This window comes from Mesoplodon mirus, assembly GCF_964341445.2.
Source record: "Mesoplodon mirus genome assembly, chromosome: 8".
NCBI lineage: Eukaryota > Metazoa > Chordata > Mammalia > Artiodactyla > Ziphiidae > Mesoplodon > Mesoplodon mirus.
This window is the reverse complement of record NC_138984.1, coordinates 30364470-30392070: the sequence shown is the minus strand read 5'-3', so window position 1 is coordinate 30392070 and position 27601 is coordinate 30364470. Positions and strand designations below refer to the sequence as shown.

Here is a 27601-nt window from a genome sequence, read left to right as displayed (position 1 = left end):
AGTTCAGGACCCAAACTTAAGTTTCACATAAATATTTCTTTGAAAAGTTTCTCATGAAGCTCATTTTGTGTTTGATGGCCTCTTTGTTCTTAACCCTACCAGAGGCACAGCTGTGCCTTGCGTTCTTACAGCTACTGTTCCCAGAACCCAGAGATCTGAAGTATTTGACAGTGGGTTATATGCACCATCAGAGTTACTCTGTTCCAGAACATCTTAAGAGGTCATGTGGGATTCAGTGCGTCATAGTATGTAAAGTGCTTTGTGTTCAAAAGTTAGTAGTTTTTCTCCTATTACTGGAAACATAATCGTGTCAGTCTTCAAACTTAAATTGTGACGAGGGTATTTAGTTTGGTTAATGGTAGACACTCATAGGGCTTATCATTTTTTGTTAAACAGTGTTATTTTAATTTATAGATGTTTGCCAGGACTAAATATAGCTGATGAAATATCTGACCTTTTCTGCTCAAGGTAAATGATTTGTTACTTCATAAAAATACCAGGTACCAATAGAATTCAGAGTTTGTATAAAAAGACCCATTTGGTCATGTAAAGTAATGTAATCCTGGGCCCCACAGAAATGATCCCTTTAAGAATTTTGTTAGTACATGAAAAATGACGTATTATTGGTTCAACCTATATCAGAATCACCTTGGAACATTTTAAATATGTGTAATATGCATGTGCCTGGCTTCCCACCAGGGGATTTTGATTCCATAAGTTTTTGGGGTTTTAGCATGTGAATTTTTCTAAATGCCAGCAGGTGCTTTTGGTTTATTGTAGCTCTGTTTCATTGTGGCATGGCACTAGAGATGATGAAATGGCAGGTAGTAATGCCATGGGAGTTAAAGTTCATAAGGGTTAAAGATCAAAAAATATTTAAAGTATTTAAATTTTGTGTGTGCGTGTGTGTGATGTTAGACTCATGCTTTCATTTTGCCTTTTATTCAATGAATGTTTTAATTATATTTTAAATAAAGCACTAAAAAGTTTATTTAATGATTTTCAGAGTTCAGGTTTAAACCCTAGAGTTCTCTCAGCCTGAAAATTGCCACATCTATGAATACAACTTAAACTTTCTTTCATTTTGTTGCTTCAGGTTAATAAGTGACGTAAATTAATGGAAAAAAGACCAAATTTTAAGTAAATAATTTCTTATATATTCTTTATTTCAGAAGCTGGTTTAATTGATTTATTTTCCCTATAAGTGAGAAGTCAGAAACTATCAAAATTTCTCATAATAAAAAGTAATGGGTAAGTGAATGTTATGATAGCATTTTGATTTAATGAAGCTTTTCTATTATTGATTTTAAGGCTGCGGTTTCAATTTTTGAACATTGATTTTAATGAATAAACTTTTTCTGTTGCAGGATAATCTTCTTATCAGAAACACTCATAACGTTATAGGATCGTTCTCTTTTTTTTTTTTCGACAGATAAGAGTGTTAAATTAATTAGAATTAAAACCTTGATGAAATTATCTCTTAAAATCCTATTTTCACTTTCGCAAAACAGCAAAAAAACTCATTGTATTTAATTTATTACTTAAATTTGTCACATTTTGTGTATGTGAATAAATTGTGTGTGTATCATAATTACTTGGGAAATTAAAAAAATTCTGAATTCTAGGCTCTATTCTCAGATTTACTAAATCAGAATTTTGGGGTATGGTTTTTATATTCAGCCTGGTTTGGAAACCAGTATGTAATGCAGTATGTAATGATGAAGGATTATAGTTTTGGGGAGGAGGGTAGAAACTGGGAAACTAGTCTTTATTTGTAGAGAAATCTTATTGCACTAGTTGGAAAAAAATTCTTCATATTCGTTTGGTTTATGTAATTGTCAGAAGAGAAATGTCTTTTGTTTCAGAGGCTGTATTAGTTGCTATTTTGTTTTTTAGCAACTTTGTTGGATAAATTACTTTAAAGTCTGCCTCTGTGGATTAAGCAGAAAATAAATGTAGTATCTTTACTCTCATGCTAGAGAATAAGATGTTATATATGACACTGAGAGTTCACATAATAGGGGATTTTGTGTAGAAACATAATGGGAAAATTAATAAGCTTTGTTAAAGTATAGTAAATATACTCTAGTAACAACTTAGAAATAGTAATTTGTCTTTATAAATTGCATACTGTATTCAGTACTGAATCACTTTCTGATAACTCTTAACAACTTAGAAAATCAATAAAAAATGTAGTCATCTAGACTTCAAATACTGGCAACACACTGCTCTTTTAGAAGATGCATAGGTCTCAGAGAAAGACAAATACTGTATGATATCATATATATCCACGTATGTGTGGAATCTAAGAAATAAACTAGTGAATATAACAGAAAGGAAACAGACTCATAGATAAAGAGAACAAACTTGTGGTTACCAGGGGGGAGAGGGGCAAGATAAGGGTAGGGAATTAAGAGGTACAAACTACTATGTATAAAATAGATAAGCTACATGGATATATGGTACAACACAGGGAGTATGGCCAATATTTTATAATAACTATAAATGGAATATACCCTTTAAAAATTGTGAATTGTACTGTGTTGTACACCTGAAACTTACATTGTGCCTCAACTATTCCTCAATTAAAAAAGAAAAGAAGATTCAGAGGTCTCATTTTATTCCAGGCTCATTGATTGGTTCAGTAGCTCATGGTAGCCTTGTCTGTTTTCACAATTATTAGAAATATGAGTGGGTAGGACCCAAGAATGAATTTCTGGTCTCTGATATTATCATAGCTATTTTCCTCATGGTAGTAAGGAATTACTGTGCTTTTGCCATTTTTGTTTTTTTCCAGTTTGAGTATTCAAGGACAATAGCCACCTGACTTTGGTTATTCAATATGCAGAACAGACAAGGATATTGCAGCTATTGCTGTGTGCACTATAATAACCTGGAACAGGTGAGAAGATCCTATTACTATGGTTGTACCACAAAAGACCTAGTCGTAACTTTCCCTTCTTTTACGTTTAATTAAATTCATTTATTCCTTCATTGAACAGACCATATTGAGAATCTACTAATGGGCAGATACTGTTTACGTTTCTAGGGATACGGCCATGAACAAAATCAGTTTCCTTTATTCATGAAGCTTATACTTTAGTGCAGTAAGACAGAAAGTAAGTAGTCATATAAATTTAGTACATAGTATGTCAGATTGTGATAAATGTTATGAGGAAAATAAAATAGGGAAGAGTGTGCAATTTTAGGTAGAGTGGCCAGGTAGGGTTAAGGAAGTGACATTTAAGTTGAGGTTTGAATGAAATGCGGGGGCCAGGCTTGCTTATATTTGGGGGAAGAATTTCTGGGTAGAGGGACAGGAGAGCAAGGATAGAGACCCTGAGGCAGAAGAGTGGTTAGCATGCTAACTAAAAGCCAGGAGGCCAATATGGCTGCAGTGGAGGTCAGGTGGGGGGTGGATGTTAAGTGACAGGTGAAGAATTCAGAGCATTAGATTTTGTAAGTCATTGTAAGACAAGGTAAGGACTTTGAATTTTATGCTTTGATGCACAGAAGTTTAAAATTTTGCTATAGTTGAATTTGTCTTATTTTCTTTTGTTACTTGTGTTTTTGGTGTCATAAAAATTGCCTAATCCAAGTTCATGAAGATTGATGCCTATGTTTTCCTCTAAGAGTTTTATAGTTTAGCTCTCACTTTTAGGTCTTTGATTCACTTTGAGTTAATTTTTGTGTGTGGTATGATTTAATTACATCCTAAAAGCCCTGTCTTTTAAAAATACGGCCACATTAGTGGTTAGAACTTCAACACAAGAATTTTTTTTTTAATTTTTTGCCTTATAACACATTTAATCAGTTATACATATACATATGTTTCCATATGCCCTCCCTTTTGCGTCTCCCTCCCACCCTCCCTATCCCACCCCTCCAGGCGGTCACAAAGCACCGAGCTGATCTCCCTGTGCTATGCGGCTGCTTCCCACTAGCTATCTACTTACGTTTGGTAGCAACACAAGAATTTGACAGAGGTGGGAGGGGTGGACACAGTGCAGTCTGAAGCATTTATACTGATTGAGTTTTGGATGTTAAACCAATTTTTCATTCCTGGGATAAATTCCACTTGGTCATGGTGTATAATTCTTTTTATATGTTGCTGGATTTGGCTTGCTAGTATTTTGTTGCAGATTTTTGCATATATATCCGTAAGGTATATTGTCTGTAGCTTTTTTTTTTTTTCTTTGGCTGCGTTGGGTCTTTATTGCTGCGTGCCGGCTTTCTCTAGTTGCGGCGAGCGGGGGCTACTCTTCATTGTGGTGCACGGGCTTCTCATTGTGGTGGCTTCTCTTGTTGCAGAGCACGGGCTCTGTAGTTGTGACATGCGGGCTCAGTAGTTGTGGCATGCGGGCTCAGTAGCTGTGGCGTGAGGGCTTAGTTCCTCTGCAGCATGTGGGATCTTCCTGGACCAGGGATTGAACCCGTGCCACCTGCATTGGCAGGCGGATTCTTAACCACTGTGCCACCAGGGAAGTCCTCACCTGTCGCTTTTTTTCCTTGTGATGTGTTTGGTTTTGGTATCAGGGTAGTACTGGCTTCATAGAATGAGTTGAGTAGTATTCCTTTCTCTTCTTTTTGTTGGAAGAGTTTGTGAAACATCAAGTATGGAGATTTTGAAATAAGTATTCATGCTAATAGTAGCTGCAGCTTTCTGACCAGGATTGTTAAGTTAGAAGATTCTCAAGTTTTTCTTCAGCTATGGAATTGTCTTATAGGTGAAGCAATCATATAATGAAGCTTCTGCTAGTGCTAAACTGTTTGATCTTTGATGATATCTAAGACAAGTTTATAATATATAAAAATTCTGCTGTTTAGTAGCATTTGTTTTGTTTAATGATCTAATAGTAAACACTTAAATTCATACTAGGAAGAGTTTTTATTATTGTGATTTCTACATCTCTGCCTTTTTAAAAAAGAAATAATTTTTAATGCTGGTTATAAACATGAGGAGGCAGATAATAAATCTCAAGTTCTCTTCAATATTTCTCTCATGATTGAGAAATTATATCATCACTTGAATGGAAAATTATTTGTTGAACTTTTGCTAGTGATAAAACATGTTTATGCTTTAACTACAAGTTCTAGTCAATAAGCATTCAGTATAATTTTTTTGCTTAAGGTTTAGAATAATAATTTTTAGACATTTGGATACTCCTGTACTAAGCTGACCTTTAAAAAGATTCTGTTGATGATAGCTGAGGTAATTTGTACTAACTATAAAAGCTTGAAAAAAAAATACACACACACCTATATATGTGTATATATGATTCAAAGCTTTGGTGAACTACTAAGGCAGTGAAGACATATGGGGCCCAGATCTAGCTGAATATTGATCAGAATATTCAACAGAAATAATGGAAGCCAAAGGAAAGAAAACAACTGCCAACTTAGAATTCTATACTCAGTAAATAAGGTGAAATAAAATATTTTCAGGAAACAAAAATTAAGGGAATTTATCACCAGCAGACACTTACTAAAGGAAGTACTAAAAAGAGTTTTTCAGGTAGAGAGAAAATGATTCCAGTTGGAAGCTCAGAGATACAGGAAGGAACAAAGAGCAATGGAAAGGTAAATAGATGGGCAATGTAAAGGAATAATATCTTGTGAGATTAACAACAGTAGCATATAAATTGGAAGGGGAGTAAGTTGAGCTAATACCTAAGGACCTTGCATTGTTCAAGAAGAGAGTGGGGACTTCCCTGGTGGTCCAGTGGTTAAGACTCGGCACTTCCAGTGCTTCCAAGGCAGGGGGTACAGGTTTGATCCCTGGTTAGTAGAACAAAGTTCCCACAAGATCCCACATGCCCTGAGGCATGGCCAAATAAAAAGAAAAAAGAGAGAGAGAGAGAGTAAAAGTAACAAGTACTTTTGATCCGTCAGGGTTGCATGTTATAATCTGTTACCACTAATAGACTAGGAAAAAGTTTATATAAAATATAGATCTTTGTAGTCTATATAAAATTGGAATAATAAAAAGTAGTCCACAAGAAAATAAGAAAGCAGATAAATAGGGACACTGTGTAGGCAAGAATAGAATAATAGAACAGATTTAAAAATAAAAACAAGAATTAACTACAACTATATCAGTAATAAATTAAGTGAAAATAGACTTGATGCTTGAATTAAACTATATTCAATATTTTATCAGAGGTCCTAGTCAGGGAAATAAAGAAAGAAAAAGAAAAGAAAATGATAAAGATTAGAGAAGAAGAAATAAAACTGTTACTATTTGTATACAGTGTGATTGTGCACAAAGAAAATCCTAAAGATATTTAGATGAACTATTAGAATTGATAAGTGATTTTTAAAAACCTTTGGGCCAACATATAAATAAATTGTCTTTTTAGAGTAAATATATATATGTATAGCAATCACTTTGCTGTACACATAAAACTGACATAACATTGTAAGTTAACTATACTTCAATAAAAAATAGTTAGAAAAAAAGAATAAAAAAATTGTCTTTCTATATATAAACACCACATATAAGATGAGATTTGAAGAAGATATTTACAACAGCATCAAAAATCATCAACTTTTAAGGAATATGTATAAAAATACGTATAAAATTTTTATACAGAAAACTATAAACATTGAGAGAAATTTAAGAAAAATTTAAAAATTAAATGCACACACATACACAAAAGAAAGTGAAAAGGCAAGCCACAGAGAGGAAAATGATACAGATCTTCCTCAACTTATGATGGGATTACATCCTGATTGTAATTTGAAAATATCTTAGGTTGAAAATGCATTTAACACACCTAACCTATTGAATATCATAGCTTACCTAGCCTACCCTAAAAGTACTCAGAACACTTCATCAGCCTACAGTTGGGCAAAATCATTTATGCAAAGCCTATTTTATAATAATTGAGTAGCTCTTGTTATTTATTGAATACAGAAAGTGAAAAACAGAATTTTTTTTTTTTTGCGGTACGCGGGCCTCTCACTGTTGTGGCCTCTCCCGTTGCGGAGCACAGGCTCCGGACGCGCAGGCTCAGCGGCCATAGCTCACAGGCCAAGCCGCTCCGCAGCATGTGGGATCTTCCCGGACCGGGGCACAAACCCGTGTCCCCTGCATCGGCAGGCAGACTCTCAACCACTGCACCACCAGGGAAGCCCCAGAATGGTTTTAAGTGTATGGGTTGTTTACCCTCCTGATAGTGTGACTGATCTTCCTCTTCCTCTGAGTCCCCTCCCATGGACACAGGTCCAACCTAATCGCTTGCTTTTCTTCCCTTCCTACCCATCCTATGTGTGTATCTTTCTTCCAGCCTTGGTTGTACAGGAGTCCTTTTACCCATTTCCAGTTAGTTTTCAGTGAGAACTGTTCCACATGTAGATGTATTTTTGATATGTTCGTGAGGAGAAGTGAGCTCCACATCCTCTAATATTCTGCATTGATTTGAGCTCCCCTTATGGTTTTCAGATGCATATTTTAGAATTGCTTTATAGAAAGGGTATATTAATTTATACTTCTGCTAGGTGTACAATGAATTTATATTGTGACACTCTCACTACTAATGAGTATTACCCATTTAAAAATATTCATTTTCTTCTTACTTTATAGCATATATCCAGTGATCAGCACAGATACTTGACCACTCAGAGTAGACAATGGATGGGTACCACTAGTTTGATGGATCGTTTCTTGCAGGATGTACTGAGGCACCACCCATATCACTATCAAGAAAGCAGGTAAAGTAACTGAGTGGAATAATATTAGCACAAAGTTAGTTATATGTTACAGTAAATGTTTGTGTTAATTGTTCTAATACTTCCTAAAGTGAACCTTTGAATCAAGGAATATAATGTGAAATTTTATCTAGTAACTTACCTTTGCAATTATTTAAAAATTTTTCCTAGCTTAGGTAAGAAATTTCACTCTAAAAGTTACGGACTACACTATGCTTTTTCTAAAGAAAAGTCTTAGGCCAATAAATAATTATATATCATTAAGGTGTTTTGTAAGGATGTCACAGGATTAAACAGGGTAAAAAGGTGGGAGCAAATATAACTTTTACAAGATTAGTAACCAGAAAGTTGGTGACAGTAGCCAAGTAAGGGTGGTTAAGGTAAAAACTAAGTTAATTCCACATGAATGGAACTATTTGCTATTTTGTCAAATAGAATTGGCTCTTTTTATAATTTGTCAGTATCTTGATAGCTTACTCTTGTATTAATTTATTTTGCTTTTAATAAAAATAAATGTTTTGATAACATTTTAAAAAGTTAATATCCTATGTTTAAGACGAACTTTGGTAGAAAATCAGGTTATGTACTGCGGTGAGTTTGCAGCTACAGCTATACAAGATAAGGCAAAATAGATCATTAGCACATCTGTGCAGAATTAGTTGAGTTCAGCACTAGCAGCAGAAAAAAGGATAAACTTCTTGAACGCTTTGCAAGTCACTAACCTAGAACTTAGTAAATGGTGAAAAAGTTTTAATGGGGAAAAGTCAGGAAAAAAAATATGTGGTTTTTGTAGAGAATGAACTTGAGGACATGGGGAGGGGGGAGGGTAAGCTGGGCGAAGTGAGAGAGTAGCACTGACATATATACACTACCAAATGTAAAATAGGTAACTAGTGGGAAGCAGCTGCATAGCACAGGGAGATCAGCTCAGTGCTTTGTGACCACCTAGAGGGGTGGGATAGGGAGGGTGGGAGGGAGATGCAAGAGGAAGGGGATATGGGGACATATGTATACATATAGCTGATTCACTTCATTATACAGCAGAAACTAACACAACATTGTAAAGCAATTATACTCCAATAAAGATGTTAAAAAAATTATGTGGTTTCTTAGCTGGTGGAAAGATGGAATTAGCCTATATTGGGGTCAGTATAAATTACCAGTTTATAGTGTATATAAACAATGCTTCAACAAACATATTTGTACATGCAACTTTTTCTGTGGAGTAGATTCCTAGAATTTGAACTTTGGGGCTAAAATTTATGGACATTAAAAAATATTTTTTTAATTTTGACCTTTTTATTTTGGAATAATTTCAGGCTTACAAAAATTTAGCTGCAAAAGTGGTACAAGGAATTCCTGTGTAACTTTTACCTAGCTTCCCCAAATGTTAAATCTAAAATAACCACAGTACAGTGAACAAATCCATGAAATTACATTGATACCATACTATTTACAACCTGATTTAGATTTTGTCAGTAGTGTTACTAATGTCCTTTTTTTGGACCAAGATTCCGTCCAGGACCACACAGTGCATTGAGTTGTCACATTTCCTTACCTTCCCTTAATCTCGAGTAGTTCCTCAGTCTGTCTTTGATTTCAAGACCTTGACACTTTTTAAAAGAGTACTAGCCAGTTATTTTGTAGGATGTTCCTAAATTTGGGTATGCCTGATGTCTTTTCATTTTGTTGATGGTCTCCTTTACTGTGCAAAAGCTTTTAAGTTTAATTAGGTCCCATTTGTTAATTTTTGCTTTTGCTTCTATTGCTCTAGGAGATGGATCCAAAAAAATATTGCTGCGGTTTATGTCAAAGAGTGTTCTGCCTATGTTTTCCTCTAGGAGTTTTATATTATCTGGTCTTACATTTAGGTTTTTAATCCATTTTGAGTTTATCTTTGTACATGGTGTTAGAGAATATTCTAAGTTCATTCTTTTACATGTAGCTTTTCAGTTTTCCCAGCATCACTTACTGAAGAGACTGTCTTTTCTCCATTGTATATTCTTTCCTCTGTCATAGATGAATTGACCATTAATGCATGGGTTTATTTCTTTTTATTTATTTATTTATTTGGCTGTGATGGGTTGTAGTTGCAGCACGCAGGATCTTTCGTTGCAGTGCGTGGGCTTCTCTCTTGTTGTGGCACATGGGCTCCAGAGCGCACGGGCTCAGTAGTTGTGGTGTGCAGGCTTAGTTGCCCCGTGGCATGTGGGATCTTAGTTCCCCAACCAGGGATCAAACCCACGTCCCTATCATTGGAAGGCCGGTTCTTAACCACTGGACCACCAGGGAAGTCTATGTGGGTTTATTTCTGAGCCCTCTGTCCTGTTCCATTGATCTATGTGTCTGGTTTTGTGCCAGTACCATCCTGCTTTGATTACTGTAGCTTGGCAGTATAGTCTGAAGTCAGGAGGTGTGATTCTTCTAGCTCTGTTCTTCTTTCTCAAGATTGTTTTGGCTATTCAGGGTCTTTTGTGTTTCCATACAACTTTTAAAATTATTTGTTCTGGTTCTGTGAAGAATGCCATTGGTATTTAGATAGGGATTGCAGTTAATCTGTAGATTGTCTTGGGTAGTATGGTCATTTTAACAATATTGATTCTTCCAGGAACACAGTGTATCTTTCCATCTGTTTGTGCCATCTTCAGTTTCTTTCATCAGTGTTTTATAGTTTTCTGAGCACAGTTCTTTTGCCTCCTTAGGTAGGTGTATTCCTCGGTATTTCATTCTTTTTGATGTGATAGTAAATGGGGTTGTTTCCTTAATTTCTCTTTCTGGTAGTCCATTGTTAGTGTATAGAAATGCAACAGATTTCTGTATATTAAGTTTCTATCCTGCAACTTTATCAAATTCTTTGATGAGCTCTCGTAGTTTTTTTTGGTGGCATCTTTAGTATTTTCTATGTATAGTATGTCATCTGCAAATGGTGACAGTTTTACTTCTTCCTTTCCATTTTGGATTTCTTTTATTTCTTTTTCTTCTCTTGTTGCTGTGGCCAAGACTTCTAAAACTATGTTGAATAAAAATGGTGAGAGTGGGCATCATTGTCTTGTTCCTGATCTTGGAGGAAATGCTTTCAACTTTTCCCTGTTAAGCATGTTGCTAGCTTTGGTTTGTCACATATAGCCTTTATTAAGTTGAGGTATGTTCCCTTTATGCCCACTTTCTGGAGAGATTTTATCATAAATGGATGTTGAATTTTGTCAAAAGCTTTTTCTGCATCTATTGAGATGATCATATGGTTTTTATTCTTCAATTTGTTAATATGGTGTATCACATTGATTGATTTGAGTATATTGAAGAATCCTTGCATCCCTGGGATAAATCCCACTCATTCATGATGTATGATTGTTTTAATGTGTTGTTGGATTCTGTTTGCTGGTATTTTGTTGAGGATTTTTGCATCTATATTCATCAGTGATATTGGTCTGTAATTTTCTTTTTTTGTAGTATCTTTGTCTGGTTTTGGTATCAGGGTGATGGTGGCCTCATAGATTGATTTAGAAGTTTTCCATCCTAACCTTACACCTAAAGGAACTAGAGAAAGAAGAACAAACAAAACCCAAAGTTAGTAGAAGGAAAGAAATGATACCGATCAGAGCAAAAATAAATGAAATAGGAACTTCCCTGGTGGCGCAGTGGTTAAGAATCCGCCTGCCAGTGCAGGGGACATGGGTTTGATCCCTGGTCCAGGAAGATCCCATGTGCCATAGAGCAACTAAGCCTGTGTGCCACAACTACTGAGCCTGAGCTCTAGAGCCCACAAGCCACAACTACTGAGTCCACGCACCACAACTTTTGAAGCCCCGCACCATAGAGCCTGCGTGCCTCATCTACTGAGCCCACGCACTGCAATTACTGAAGCCCACATGCTCTAGGGCCCGCGTGCCACAACTACTGAGCCCACGTGCTGCAACTACTGAAGCCCGCGCACCTAGAGCCTGTGCTCTGCAACAAGAGAAGCCACCGCAATGAGAAGCCTGTGCACTGCAACGAAGAGTAACCCCTACTTGCCGCAACTAGAGAAAGCCTGTGCGCAGCAACGAAGACCCAACGCAGCCAAAAAAAAAAAATTAAGAAAATGATATAATAAAAAAATGAAATAGAGACTTAGAAAAATAAGAAAAGATCAATGAAACTAAAAGCTGGTTCTTTGAAAAGAGAAACGAAATTGATAAGCCTTTAGCCAGCCTCATCAAGAAAAAAAGGGACAGGGCCCAAATCAATAAAATCAGAAATGAAAAAGGAGAAGTTACAACAAACACCACAGAAATACAAAGGATCATAAGAGACTACTGTGAACAGCTATATGCCAATAAAATTGACAACCTAGAAGAAATGGTCAAATTGTAGAAATGTATCAATACAATCTCCCAAGACTAAACCAGGAAGAAATAGAAAATATGAACAGACCAATTACCGGTAATGAAATTGAGTCAGTAATTTAAAAACTCTCAACAGACAGAAGTCCAGGACCAGACAGCTTCACAGGTGAATTCTACCAGACATTTAGAGAAGAAAATTTTAATTCTTGATAGACATTTCCTGGAAGGCTATACCAATTTATATATAATTTATTGCTTAAATTGTATATATATGTATATACACCAGTAGTATATGACAGTGCTTATTTCTTGTCACTCTTGCCAACATTGCGATAATCAACCTATTTCTTTCTCCCTAAAATAATAGACCAAAAAGTGTCTCTTAATTAACCTTTATTTCTTTATGAGTAAAGTAGAATTTCTCTTGCTATATAGTTATTAGAAATATATTTATCCTATGGATTGTTTTTTCATATACTTTGCTTATTTTTCCATTGAATTGTTTGTATATTTTGGGTTTGTATGCAATATATATGAATAATAGTTCTTTGTATTTTAAATGTTATTTGTATTTTAAATATCAGAATCTGTCATGTGTTTATCAACTGTGTTATCATGTGTTTATCAACTATATGTTATTTTTTACCATATAGAAAGAAACATTTTGACACAATCTAAGGAGAATTTTTCTTTATGGCTTCTTTCATGTCTTTTTCTTAATTCCATTTTTCTCTTTTAAATATTTTTAATATTCTTGGAATTTATTTTTATAAGTGGTATGTAGCAGTACTTATTTTTAAAATAAATATATACTAATTATCTCCACTGATATAAAACATCACCTGTAACATAAAATTCCTGTATTTGTGTCTGTGTATCTACATCTACTTCTATATCTATATATTGGATTTTGAATACCATTTTCTTTCCTTGAATGTTTTTAATCCCATGCCAATACCACACTACTTAATTATGTTTATAAGCTTTCTACATTATACAGTTCATCTTTTAAAAATTTCATCTCTCTTCCCCCCCTTGTCTAGACATTGTTGGTTTTTCTATTATTTTAGACTTCTTGAAAATCAGCTCTTGCTTTATTTTTGTTTCCTATTTATTGGTCTTTCTTTTTCTTAATTTATATCTTCAAGTTTCCTGAGGTAGGGGGATTTGGTTATTTTTCTGTCTTTTTGAATTAGGTGCTCATTTAGTTAATTTCTGTTTACTAATTCTTATTTTAATGGGAAATTTAAAAGTGTGAAGTTTTGATTTTGATCACATCTCATAGATTTAATATATAGTTATTTATTTTGTTTGTAGATAGTTTAAAATTTTTTCCTTTTTAGCATAAGAGTTATATAAAAGAGTGGTTTTTAACCTTTAACGGTTACATTTTTGGAGGGCTTTTTTTTGTTGTAAAATTAGTTTAAAATGAGTAGAAATACGGATTGTGATTTAGTTATTAATTTTATTTATTTATATATTTATTTTTTTTTGCGGTACGTGGGCCTCTCACTGCTGTGGCCTCTCCCGTTGCGGAGCACAGGCTCAGCGGCCATGGCTCACGGACCCAGCCGCTCTGCGGCATGTGGGATCTTCCCAGACCCGGACACAAACCAGTGTCCCCTGCATCGGCAGGCGGACTCTCAACCACTGCGCCACCAGGGAAGCCCTAGTTGTTAATTTTAAACACACACAAATACAGATGAAAATTTTTTGGGATTTCCAACTTGTTTGATTTTATGATTCTGCCTTCCTTTCTTTTCTTAGCCAAATGTTACAACATTAATTTTATTTTGAGACTCTGTCTTCTAGGAATCTTGCCCAGGGTAGGAGGAAAATAACATTTATTATGCATTTAATAAAAATCTTAAACAGATGTTAGACTATTTTTATGGATTTTTTCCCCTTGCTTTTTAGATCAATGCAAAATGAGAGACTTCATATGACTACTGTGTCACCTTCTGGAGTGGTTCCGAATGACGATTTTGTTCCTGAAATAATGACTGAGGATGCTACTGGAGTCAGAGAAGAGATGTCTTCCAAGGCTTTTGAACCTGTTGAAGAGCTGTATTCTAGACCTAGTAAATCTCAGGAATATATACAGAGTGTTTCAGTTCGACCATCAGTTATTCAAAAACTGGAGAAAGGACAGCAGCAGCCCTTGGAGTTCATTCATAAAATTGGGAGCCGTATGAAAGAATTTAATCCAGTTGGTATTGGTCATGCTACAAATAATAGACAAAATGTAATATATTCATCAGTGATTTCTAATGCTCCTGTTAGTTGTTTACCTGAAAGTTCTCATGAAAGACCAGTTACAACTAATGCTACTACTGGGTTACCACTAGGATCCCATTTGGATTCAGTTAACAAATGTGACCCAAACAAAGTTGACAAATACTTTAAACAGCTAGATAGGAGCTCTGCAAACCCTATGCTATCATCCCATCCAGAAACTTCTTCAGTAACTTATCAGAAACCTAAAGAATCAAACAGGAAATCTTTATGTATAAATTCAGATAAATTGGTTATACAGGAAGATGTAAAATCTCAGGGTAAAACTTTGTCAGCTGGCTCTAAAGTCCATGAATTTGTGGGTGCTGAAGGCTTCTTAAAATTGGAATCTCTTTCCAGATTTACAGTAAATCCAGCAGTCAACCTGAATAAAACTGACATGCCTTCTAATAAAGGAAACTTTGAAGATGGCATTCCAAAGCACCATGAGAAATTCTTTCCTAATATGGATCATACCCAAGAAGGAAAGCATTTGGTCTTTAACAAGTCAGCCTTTTTGGAACAGAAGATCTCAGTGAGTTCTGAAATGAAGTTTGCTGGTGGCTGTCTTCAGTCAGCATCTGATCACCATGAAGAGGCTGTGCCAGACCTTTGGAAGGAGGAGCAAATTGACCAAGAAGATAAGAACTGTGAATCAAGAGGTTCTGAAATGAGTTTTGATGGCAGTTCCTCTTTTTATTCACTGACGGACCAATCTAAAGTGACTGCCAAAGAAATAAACCTCTTAAAGGAAGTACATGCTGACTTGGAGTATAAGAACAATAAATCCTGTGTTTCTGAAATAAGCTCTGAGTGTGATGGCTCCCTTCAGTTGACTTCCAACCAAACTCAAGTAATTGTTAAAGATGTAAGTGTTCAGAAGGCAATGCATATTAGGCTGGTTGATGAAAGCTATGACTCTAGTGATTCTGAGATGAATTTTGATTGTGATGCCTCACTTCAGTCAACTGATAACTACCCCCAACAGCCTGAAAAAGAAGTAAACCTTCCCAAGGGGGCACACGTTGGCTTGGTTGATATGAACTATGGATCTAGTAGCTCTGAAATAAGTGCTGGTTCTGTTTTCTCACCTCAGTCAGTGGTTGACCAATTCCCAGTGGCTGTCACAGAAACAAAACTTCGGAAGAAGGTTCACATTAGCTTGGTTGATAAGAACTATGGATCGACTTGTTCTGAAACAAGTTTCGATCGTGATGTTTCTCTTCAGTCAGTAGTTGACCATCCTCAACTGGCTGTCAAAGAAAGAAACCTGGAGGATAGGCTTGTCTATCTGAAAGATAAGAATCATAAGCCTAGTAGTGCTAAAGCACATCTTGATTGTGATGTCTCTCTTCAGACCATGACTGATGAACCTCAGAGGGCTGTTGAAGAGATCTGTCTTCTGAAAGAGAAGAATGACGTTGTGGATATGAACTGTGGGTCTCATGGTCCTGAGATGAATTTTCCTTTGATGAAAACAGATGCTAAGTTAGTGCCTGACCAATCCCAAGTGGCAGTTAAAGAAGTAAGCGCTCAGGAAGTAGCTCTTGACCTGGAGAATAAGAGTGTTAAATCTAGCATTTCTGATCTAAGTTTTGATTCTCACGCTTCTCTTTATCGATCAGCTAATGATCAACCTCAGGGGGCTTGTGGTGAAATAAATCTGAAAGCGTTAAATGTTGATATGGAAGTTAAGAGCTATGGGTGCTCCAGTTCTGAGTTGAGTTTTGATTCCGATCCTCCTCTTATGTCAGTTACTGAGTATACTGAGCTGGATGTTGAAGAAATAAGAAAGAAGTACATTAACCTGGAAGATGAGAGCTTTGAGTCAATTAGCTCCAAAATAACTTTTGATTCTGATATTCCTCTTCACTCAGTAGCTGACCAATCTCAAGTAGCCATTTATGAGGAGGAGTCTATTGATCTGGGAAATAAGAGTAATGAATCTTGTGTTTCTGAAATAACTTTTGATTCTGATATACCTCTTCATTCAGGGATTTATCAACCTGAAGTAGCTGCTAAAGAAACATTCATTCAGAAAGAAGAGCATATACACTTAGGAGGGAAGGATGATGAACCCACCAGTTCTGAAATAAGTTTGGATTCTTATATCCCTTTTCACTCAGTGATTAACCATCCAGAAGAAGCTGTTAAAAAGCTAAATCCTCAAAAAGAAGAGTGGGCACCCTTAGAAAATAAGGAAAATGAACCTTGTGGTTCTGAATTAAGTTTTGATGTTTTTCGTTCAATGACTGGATGTTCTGAAGATCCCATTAAAGAAAGAAACCTTCTGAAAGAGGAGATTATACACTTAGAAAGTAAGGGTCATGTACCTGTTATTTCTGAAAGCAGTATGAAGTCTGATATTTCTTTTCATTTAGTGACTGATCATCCTGACATAGCTATTAAAGAAGTAAACCAAAAAGAAGAACATGTAAATTTAGCTGATAAGGGTAATGAGTTAAGTGTTTTTGAAACAAGTTTGGATTCCGATATCCCTCTTCAGTCAGTGATTCACAAACCTGAAGTAGTTGTTAAAGAACTATGGCTTCAAAAAGAAAAGCATGCTAAGTTAAAAGGTAAAAGTGCTAAATTTAGTGGTTCTGAAATAAATTTAGATTCTGATTATTCAATGGCTGAACCTCAAATAGCTGGTAAAGAAATAGATGTTCAGAAAGAAGAACGTGTTTTTCTAGAGAACAGGAGTGATAAATATAGTGGTTCTGAAATAGTTTTGGACTCTGATGTCCCTCTTCAGTCAATGAATGAAAAACCTCAAATAACCATTTTAAAGGAGGACCATGTTGACCCAGAAGATGAAAGTACTGGACCTAGAGGTTTTGAAAAGAATTTGGGTACTGATACCCCTCTTCATTCAGTCATTGACCAACCTCGACTAGCCCTTTTGAAGGAAAAACATGTGGATCTGGAAGATACAAACAATGAATCTAGTGATGGTAAAATAGCTTTTCATTCTGATGACCCTCTTCAGCCATTGACTGAACAATTTCAGGAAGTGGTTGAAAAAACAAACCTGTGGAAAGAAGAGGATATGGGCCAGAAGAATAAGGTTGATGAACCTAATGCTTCTAAATTAATATATAATTCTGATGTTTCTCTTCTATCTGTGTCTGATCAACCTGACATAGCTGTTAAACAAATAAACCTCAAGAATGAAGGTCATGTGTACTTGGAAGATAAGAACAGCCAATATAGTGGTTCTGAAATGAGTTTGAATTCTGATCTCTTGGTTCAGTCAATAGTTGATCATCCTCAGATAACTATTTTGGAGCAGGAGCATACTGAGCTAGAGGATAAGCACAATCAATCTTGTGGTTCTGAAATAAGTTTTGATTCTGATGACCGCCTTCAATCAGTGGCCAACCAGCTTAGAGAAACTGTTAAAGAAGTAAGCCCTTGGAAGGATGAAGTTGACATGGAAGATAAGAGAGATGAATCTAAGTGTTTTGAAATTGTTTATGATTCTGATGTCCTTTTTCAGTCAGTGGCTGGCCAAACTAAAGTTGTTAAGGAGATCAATCTTCGGGAGGAGGATGTTGACTCGCAAGATAAGGTTGTTAAACCTAGTGATTCAAAAATAAATTTTGTTTCTGACGAACCTCTTCAGTCTGTAGCTAATGAAATTCAAGAGGCTATTACAGAAATAAATCTGAGGGAGGGACATGTTTGTCTGGGTACTAAGAGCTATGAACCCAATGATTCTGAAGTCATTTATGTTTCAAATGCCCATCTCCAATCAGTGGTTGAGCAGCCACACATATTGGAAGAGCCACAAGCCAGTTTGGAAGATAAGAGCAATGATCCTTGTGGTCCTGAAATAAGTTTTGTTTCTGATGATCCCCTTCAGTTAGTGGCTGGGCAGCTTCAAAAAGCTGTTGAAGAAATAGGTCTTTGGGAGGAAGACCATGTTTACCTGGAAGATAAGAGATATAAGCTAGGTGATTTTGAAGTAAGTTATGATTCTGATGTTGACTTCATAGCTGGGCATTCTCCTGTGGCTGTCAAAGAAATAAACTTGCAAGAGAAGGATCATGACCTTCATAAGAACTGTGAACTTAGTGTTTCTGAAATAAAATGTGATTCTGGTGTTCATCTTCGGTTAGAAGTTGACCAACCTCAAATGGTTTGCAAAGAAGTAAACCTTCAGATGGAAAAGCATCTTGGCATGGAAGAAAGAGTCAGTGAACCTAGTGATTCTGAAATAATGTGTGATTCTGATGTTCCTCTTCAAATAGTGATAAATGAACTTCAAGTGTCAGACAAAGAAACAGATCTTCAGAAGATGCTATTTGTGGACCTGATGACCAGTGATAATGATTGTGAAATAATTTCAGATTCTGATGTCCCTTTTCAGCCAGTGATTGACTCACCTCAGATGACTGTCAATGAAATCAGCTGTATAAATGCAGAAAGTGTTGTTCCAGAAGATGAGAACTGTGACTCTTGTGATTCTGAACTAGGATATGTTTGTGAAGCCTCTCCTCAATCAGTGACAGACCATTCCAAAAAGACCTTTAAAGTAGTAAACCAGAAGCAAGACTATATTATTCTGGAAGAGACAAGCTGTGAGCCTTATATTTCTGAACTAAATTTTCAAATTGATGCCTCTCATCAGTCCATGACTTCCCAGTCACAAGAGCCTGGAAAAAAAAAGGCCAAATATATTGACCCCAAAGATAAGAGCTGTCAATCTAATCGTCCTAAAAGAAATTTTGAACGGGAGGAGACTTCTCAGCCAGTGACTCAGCAACGCCAGAAGGCTAACAAAGGAGTCAACCTTTGGAAAGATGTCGAAAATATTGGCCTAAAAGATAAGAACTGTCAATCTAGTGTTTCTGCAATGGATTGTAATGAGTCTCCTGAGTTGGTGATTCATCAAATGTCTGATAAAGAAAACCTTTTGCAGTTAAAACATACCAATCTAGAAAGTATGAGCTGTGAACCTTGTGGTTCTGGGATGAATTTTCAATGTGATCCCTCTCTTCAGTCTGACAATGACCAGCCTCAAGAAGCTGTTAATAAAATAGACCTATTTGAGAAGATGTCTTTTGACCTAAAAGAAACAAACCATAATTCCCATTCAGGCTCTGTTCCCATGGTTGATTCTATACGGAACCTGGAAAAAGCAAAGGAAGTCACAGAAGATGATCCTGATGAACCAGTTCTTGAAGGCTTGCCTCATGTCCCTCCTTCATTTGTGGGGAAAACATGGTCTCAGATAATGAGAGAAGGTGACGTGAAAATTAATGCTCTCGTGAAGGAATTTAAGAAAGGTCGTTTCCACTGTTACTTTGATGATGACTGTGAGACCAGGAAAATTAAAAAAAAAAAATCGAATGAAGGAAAAAAGATTACCTGGACTGACCTCAATCAGGACACTACATCAATTCAAGTTCTTTCGGATTGTGATGATAATGCAGGTGGTATTTCAGATATTGGTGACTTTTCAGTGGCCTTAGATAAACCTAGCCATTATCCTTCAGCAAAGAAGCATCTTGAACAAACATGCCGAGTGGCTTCTCCATGCCAGGCTATAAAAGTCAGCCATGGAACTCAAACCAATCTCGCAAGTCACCCAGGGACAAAAAGAAGAATAACTGGACAAGAGAAAGACTCTCCAGTAAGGAAGCGTTCACTTTTACAGAATGACAGAAAAACAAGAAAGAAAGTAAAAATTGGAAAAGTTGAATTTCCTGAATCATGTATTACAGTTTTGAAGCCTTTGCAACCAAATGCCTTAATTTATGTTCTTTCTTCAAATATTAAGCTGAAGAAAGGTGAATCCAACAACTTCTCTAAAAGGAGGCACGGTAGTAGAAATAATTGGGATCTTAGCATACAGTACAAATTTAACCAGAGTTCCTTTAATTGTTATGACCCATTGAATAAGCAGATTGTAATTGATCCTTCTTTGAACATAGAAGTACCAGGGCCTGACAGGAATAACTGTGTGGAAATTCATTTTAGCCACCTAAATTCTAATGCAGGAGATGATGATACTTATGTACAAAGCTCTGCTTCGGCACCTTTTATGACAGTGTCAGTAGGACATGAATTAATGGCACATCAGGAGGCCAATGAATCTGTGTTTCTGGAAAAATCCAAGATTTTGAATTCTAGTGAAGTTTCAAAAGAAAGTAATTTCCAGTCAACTCTTTTAAATCATGATGTTGCCAAAATTTCTCTGAAATCAATTAGAAATAAGTTTTTGGAAAGTAAAGGGAAAATTCAGAGAAGGAAGGTGACAACCAATAATAAGCCAGGTTTTCCCAAAGAAGGTTCTAGACCAGTTATTCCCCAGCAAAAAACCAGAATTGCTTCAGAAAAACGGTCGATTTGGATTCAGACCAAACTAAGTGATATAATTAAAAAGTATATTCCAAAATACTCTGTTTTTTTACGTCACAAATATCGGTCCAGGAGCACTTTTGTTAGGATGCATCTTAAGAAGAAAAAATCTGATGTCAGTAGGTTAAAGAAGGCAAAGAGACCAGCTAAAATTCTTTCAAATGCCTCGGTTCCATCAGCTGGAGCTGAAGAGCAGTCAAGAGCTATAGCAAGCTCTTCTCCCAAGCAACCTGTGCGGGGCTCTTCTGCCGTTGCAGGAAGTAAGAAGAATGGTAATAAAAAACGCCCTAGAAGACAACAAAGAAAGCCTTCTAGACCTGTTAGAACATATGCTTTGAGAAGTTTGTATTCTGGTATACCATGTTCTGATAGAATGAGGACACGGCTCTCTGACAAATTGTGAGGTAATGAGGTAAACTAGAGGTGTTTCTATTAAGGGCTAGTTGAGGATTCAGTACTTCAATTGAAAATATATTTGGTACCTAGTGTACATAGCTTTCCTAACTTTGGTGAAAAAAATGCACCTTCAACTATTTTGCTATAGACTTATTTTTCAGAACTTTTATATTAATTTAAAGTTAGTGTTTAGGGTCCTTTTTTTTTAAATTAAAAAACTTCCTTTGTCCATTTGCTGTGGAAGAGCTTCATCTTAATTTATATCACATAATTTAGCACAGTATATACAACTTTCTCCCTCAAATCATGTCCCTCTTATTTATTTTTTATGATCGTGTCTCTCATGTCAGCAGGTTATATTATTGCAAGAATGGATGTGGCAAACATAAAATGCTTTTACTTTTTAAAAATTGGAAGAAGTGAATATTTAGTTATTTTCTGTGTGTTTCAGAGTGGCATTGTCAATATCATATTCTAACTGGATAATTAAAAATAAGAAACTCTAATAGATTATCTCAGCTTTTGAGTGGGATTAACCTAAATAATCACACACAAAATATAATTTATCTTTCTTTTAAAAGCATTCCAGAGAATGAGATTTCATAAACTTTAATCCAGTTTAAAAAACTGCCTGGTGATTTTACATACATAACACAAACTCTTCCTTCTTCATTTAAACTGGATCTGCAGGTATCTAACTTTCCTCATTTGGACACATGAGTACATGCAACCTCTGTAGGTTTTTCTTTAGCATTATTAGACCTTAAGGGGAAAATGATCTTGCCAGTGTGATTATGCTTTTCTACCATCTTTTTCCCCCTCCACCTGAAGGGTCGGTGGTTTAATTTGAAAATCCAGTTATCTTATGGCCTTATCTCTTAAAAATATTTTAGGTGTTTCCATATCCTTTCTTAATAGCTTGAACTGAAATGACTGGTTCAGTAATTTGGGCAGACCATTAATTGTTATTAATAAGTTATAATCTTAATAATTCAAAAGATCTAATAAAACTGATAAGGGGTGGCCCATTTTGCAAGTGAAAAACTGTATTTGTGCATTGGTTTGGCTTTCCTTCAATTTGCTAACTGATTTTGATAGTTCACTTAAAAATGTCAAGATATGCAGTTTAGGTCTGAGGTACTCAGAAAATCTTTACATCCTTTATTCAGGGATACTGGTTGAACTGGTACAGATAATTATCCTGTTAAGCCAAGGATCCTGGATCCTTGTCTATCATTGATGTTAAAGGGAAACATGAATTTCAGCTACTACATTGTATAAACCATATTTTATTGAAACTAGATCAGTGTACCATTATTTCAGAGATAAAAATTCGTTATCTTAGAGTTAAGTATAGTGTAACAGTTGGTTTCTAAATGTAGTTTTATTTCAGTGGCCATTATTTAACCTGTGGGTATGTTACGGTGTTATGTTGTAACTTCTGTACTTCTAAATTTAAAACAGTAATTATATTGAAAAAAATGGACAAATGTTTATATTTTTAGTTGCAAAGCAGCTTCAACTTTGCCTCATATACAAATATTTTAATTTCCTTTCTTAAAATATCTGTAAACCACTAGTTTAAAATAATCCTCCAATTTGAATTTAGAAAGAAAACTGTCCTACTGATTAGGAAGTAAACAAGCAGCTAATTCATAAAAATGTTCTATTTGTGAGTATTGGTGTCTTTTTTCCTTGTGAAGTAGACACATAATTCCCTTGAGTATTGTTGGTAGGCATTCTACCATCTTTTAGTGTCAGTTTAAAAGCAAGAGATCATACGGAAAAAATGTACCATGTAGTTATGATGTATCATATCTATTGTGATTACATCGTGCACAGAGAATAGTTCTTATAATTCAAGTGATAAAAACTTGAAGTTGAAAAAAATTGCTACCTTTTTCACATTGGAAACTTCTAAGTACCATTTTTTTTTTAGAGGAAAAGGTTTATATCTGAATTATATTAAAGTACAAAATAGTCCTGATGATTTTTTTAAAACATTTTGGAAAGGTTTACTAAGTTCCTATAATCATTATTATTTTAGACAGGCTTGAAAACTTGAAATTGTAAAAGTTATAATTGAAATTAAATAAATAGTGAATAACTTTCAGGATTTGGTAGGATACAAGAGTGCCCCTTTGTCAAAATTTGTTTTGGCTTAATTTGCAAATTAGGTTAAAATTGGATGTTTTTTGTGTATTCAAGTATGCATTAAATTCTTTTAATAGTAAAAAATCAAATTATAACCATAGTGAATATTTTTATTTATCTTGTCCTTGTTCAGTATCTTGCATAGATGTTTACTATAATTGTTCCAAATTGTGCAGTATGTAGATGACGTTGTGTGAAGTGTGTTTTGGATTTGTGCATTTAACTTTTTTGTGTAACTAGGGCTCTGAGTGACAGTTTTTTTGCTAAAGAGAAACTATATTTAAATATTCAAATAATTATATATTTCCATGTAAAACTAATGTGAAGAGTAATGTATTTTTTATAATGCAATTTAAAGGGTAAGTTTGTTTTCAAAGTTATCAAGATAAAATTGATCAAATAATTGAAATTTGCCTCTACTTTCTCTTCATGTTAGGAACTTTATCTGGGAATACTTAAGGAATCATAGATTAATGAAAACAGAAGTTCATTTTATAAATGGTCCTAGAGATAATAAATAGGGGAATATAAGTGTTGATGCTGGTGAGAAAATAGTTTAACCAAAGATATGCAGGTTATGTTCAATGAAGTAGTTATTTCAAAGGATTAAAATTAAACAACTGTTTCTTTGGTGGAGTGGTGGGTTAGCAACTTTTCACTTTGTATACCTGTATTGGAAGAGTTAGTGAACAGGACTGAGTTCAGGAGGCAGTACCTATATCATTATTTGACACCTACTGGAAGAGAGAACTTTGGTGCCTCCAATACCATAGCGTATGTTTTAAAGAACGAGAAAACATGGAAGAGTGTATCTATGTCAGTGAGGTCAGTGCCTTTGGCCTCAGCAGTATTGACTTCTAGAGTTTTTGGTCCAGGATTATATTGTTAAGATGAACAACAGACTTCTCTTTATATAAAAAAGTTAATAGAGTAAAAATGTAAGATGGAAGCTCATTTTCAATAAAGGACTTTTATGTATAGAAAAAATGTGGAAAAATGTGGAAAATCATGTAATTAGGAAATGACACATCAAAATGTCAACGTAAGATTACAGGCTGAGGAAAAGTCTCAACATTTCCTTATACTTCATTGAGACTGTAAATATTAGGGAAATAACAGTATATTTAATGCTTCCTTTGTTCTTCTTATACTTGATTGTACAATACATATTTTAAAAGTTCTCCCAAAGTATTTTAAATTATTTACCTTGACTAAGGAGTTGTCTAGGATGAACTATAGTTTTTGCTGAATCTTTGAAGTATGAACTTTTACTTTTCTCTATGTTTATAATTTATTACATGCATGTTGCTGTTTTCATGCATTTTATTTTCTGAATTTTTAAGCTGGACATGTATGTGTACATGTTGAGCCCTCACTAAGTACCAGGCATTGTTCTAGACTTTTAACCTGTATTATCTCATTTGATTTTCAAAGAGCCCTTTTGAGATAGGTACTATAGTTGTGACTAAATAGCAGATGAGAAAATTAAGGCATAGAGCCTCAATTTTGAGATTACAAATGAATGTTGACTGTAATCAAATGGGGATTACAGATAATCCCCATTCCCATCCCCAGTCCCAGGCCACCCCTAATCTACTGTCTGTCTTTATAGTTTAGCTTTTTCTGGACATTTCATATAAATGGCATCATACGATGTGTTGTCTTTTATGTCTGACTTTTTTCATTTCCCAAAATGTTTTATTAGAGGGTCATTCATGTAGCATGTATCAGTATTTTGTTCTTTTAAAATTGCTGAATAGTACTTATAATTAGTTTTTAATGAAGCTGGTAACAGAACACTGGTCTCCTGATGACAAATATGATAAAAACTGTTAAGCTTGAGGCTAGATGTTCCTTTATGCCTCTCATACCTGTTATCCTCGATTACTACCCCAAATCCAAGACCAACTGGATATCTGCCTTTGTGAGTGCTCTTATTCCATATTTGAATGCTTTATGCTTCCTCTGTCTTTGACTCTTATTTCCTTTACTGACCATCTTGGCATTCTTTTCACTGTGCTTTGTGAATTCTCATTTTCAGTGTCAACACATTACTCCGTGTTCCCAATCCTTTCATTATGAATTGCTTGCAAGTGACCATACTGAGATTCATTTTCAAGTTGCCCATTATTCTAACCTACATGAGCAGTAAAGCCAGGAATTGTTGATGATGTACAGGTCATAGTGAAAGTTCTGGTTTAAAATTACTGTACTACATAACCACAGTGTACATCATCGAAATCAGGAAATCAATATTGATATAATACAACCCTCTACTCCACAGGCCTTGTTTGGATTTTACAGATTGTTCCAAAATATTCTCTATAGGTCCAGGATTAAATTCAGGATCACATACTGTCATGATTCTAATTTCCTTCAGTATGGAGCAGTTCCTCAGCCTTTCTTTATTTTTTATAACTTGACATTTTGAAGTGGACAAACAAGTTTCTTTGTGGAATGTCCCTCAGTTTGAGTTTGTGTGATGTTTCTTCATAATGCTTTTCTTTGTGGGGGCAGGGCAGAAATTTTGTGGACTTCTCAGTGTATCATAACAGAAGCCATGTGATGTCAATTTGAATAAATGTGGTGATTGAAGATATCCAGTTTTTGTTCATACTTTAGAGTAAAAGCTTTTAATAATCTGAAATAGGGGCTCTTATAGAGGGTAAGATGAGTTATCAACAAATAGTTACATTTTTTCACAACTGAGCTTTGAGGCAATTGTAACTGTGAATATTTTATCTGTTATGTTTATCATCTACCTGATCATAGATAAGACAGTTACTTATTCATACATTTAACAAATATTACTTAGACCCCTACTATGTGCCTTGCCCTATGGTGGGTGCCAAGGATCCAAACATCAATCAAACAGGTCTCTAGTTGCTAACTTTCATTACTGATATGAGTGAAAGACAATTTCAATAGTGGTAAGTTTGGAATTACAACATAATTCATAGGCTTTCAAAAGATCATTAAAATACCTGTATAGATAACACAAGATACTGCTGTCTGGCATTGAAAAATTCCTCAACTTTCTACATTAAGGCCCATTGCAAGGCATTTCTCATGATTACCTGGAAAGATTGTTTTCCTGTGTTTGCATTATTATGAACAGCCTGTCCTGTGTTGGTTTGACGCACCAGGATGAAGTGTTATATAGACTCAGTTACCCATCTTAATCACAGCACAAAACTGACTTCCTAAGGAAAAGTTGATATCTTCATCAGATGCTTATTTTTAAAAATTTTTAAAAAGTTAATTGAAGTATAGGTGGTTTATAATATTATGTCAATATACAGCATAGTGATTCAGTATTTTTGCAGATTACATTCCATTATAGTTCATACAAGATAATGAGTATAATTCCTGTGTTATATAGTACATCCCCGTGGCCTATTTTATATATAGCAGTTTGTATTTGTTAATCCCATACCTCTAATTTATCCCTCCCCACTTCCCTCTCCCCTTTAGTAACCACAAGTTTGTTTTTTATATCTATGAGTCTGTTTCTGTTTGGATACATATATCCGTATTATTTTTTAGATTCCACATATGTGATATCATACAGTATTTGTCTTTCTCTGTCTGACTTATTTCACTAAACATAATGTTCTCTAGGTTCATCTGTGTTGCTGCAAATGACAGTATTTCATTCTTTTTAATGGTTGAGTAATATTCCATTGTATATATATAACACTTAAAAAAAGATTTTTTTTTTTTTTGGCTGCATTGGGTCTTTATTGCTGCGCATGGTCTTTCTCTAGTTGTGGCGAGCGGGGGCTACTCTTTGTTGTGGTGCGCAGTACTCTTCTCATTGCGGTGGCTTCTCTTGTTGTGGAGCATGGTCTGTAGGTGCGTGGGCTCAATAGTTGTGGTGCACGGGCTTAGTTGCTCCATGGCGTGTGGGATCTTCCTGGACCCGAACCCATGGCCCCTGCATTGGCAGGCGGATTCTTAACTACTGCGCCACCAGGGAAGCCCTATACCACATCTTATTTATCCATTCATCTGATGATGGGCGTTTAGGTTGCTTCTCTGTCTCGGCTGTTGTAAATAGTGCTGCTATGAAGATTGAGGTGCACATACCTCTTCGAATTACTGTTTTCATTTTCTTCAGATATATGCCCAGGATTGGAATTGCTATATCATATGATAGTTCTGTTTTTAGTTTTTTGAGGGACCTCTGTACTGTTTTCCATGGTGGCTGCATCAATTTATATTCCCACCAACAGTGTACAAGGGTTCCCTTTTCTCCACATCTTCTCCAACATTTATTATTTGTGGATGTTTTGGCGATAGCCATTTTGACAGGTGTGAGGTAATTCTCATTGTGGTTTTGATTTGCACATCTCTAATAATTAGTGATGTTG

At 35.4% G+C, this 27601-nt stretch overlaps 1 protein-coding gene across 1 annotated transcript; it reads left to right on the top strand.

Moving 5' to 3' along the window:
• Nucleotides 1-22597, top strand: ZDBF2 (zinc finger DBF-type containing 2). The gene is made up of 5 exons (XM_082631090.1): nt 1-468; nt 1173-1251; nt 2798-2902; nt 7586-7713; nt 13953-22597. Exons 3-5 carry the CDS (start codon nt 2843-2845, stop codon nt 21079-21081), a joined length of 7317 nt encoding a protein of 2438 aa, XP_082487216.1. The 5' UTR covers nt 1-468; nt 1173-1251; nt 2798-2842; the 3' UTR covers nt 21082-22597.
• The last annotated feature ends 5004 nt before the right edge of the window (nt 22598-27601 follow it).

Bases quoted from the DNA above. Each gene is read 5' to 3' on its own strand.
- ZDBF2 (XM_082631090.1), top strand. From the start codon at position 2,843: ATGCAGAACAGACAAGGATATTGCAGCTATTGCTGTGTGCACTATAAT. The intron at 2,903-7,585 runs GTGAGAAGATCC...CTTACTTTATAG, and splicing joins ACTATAATAACCTGGAACAG to CATATATCCAGTGATCAGCA. The intron at 7,714-13,952 runs GTAAAGTAACTG...CTTGCTTTTTAG, and splicing joins TATCACTATCAAGAAAGCAG to ATCAATGCAAAATGAGAGAC.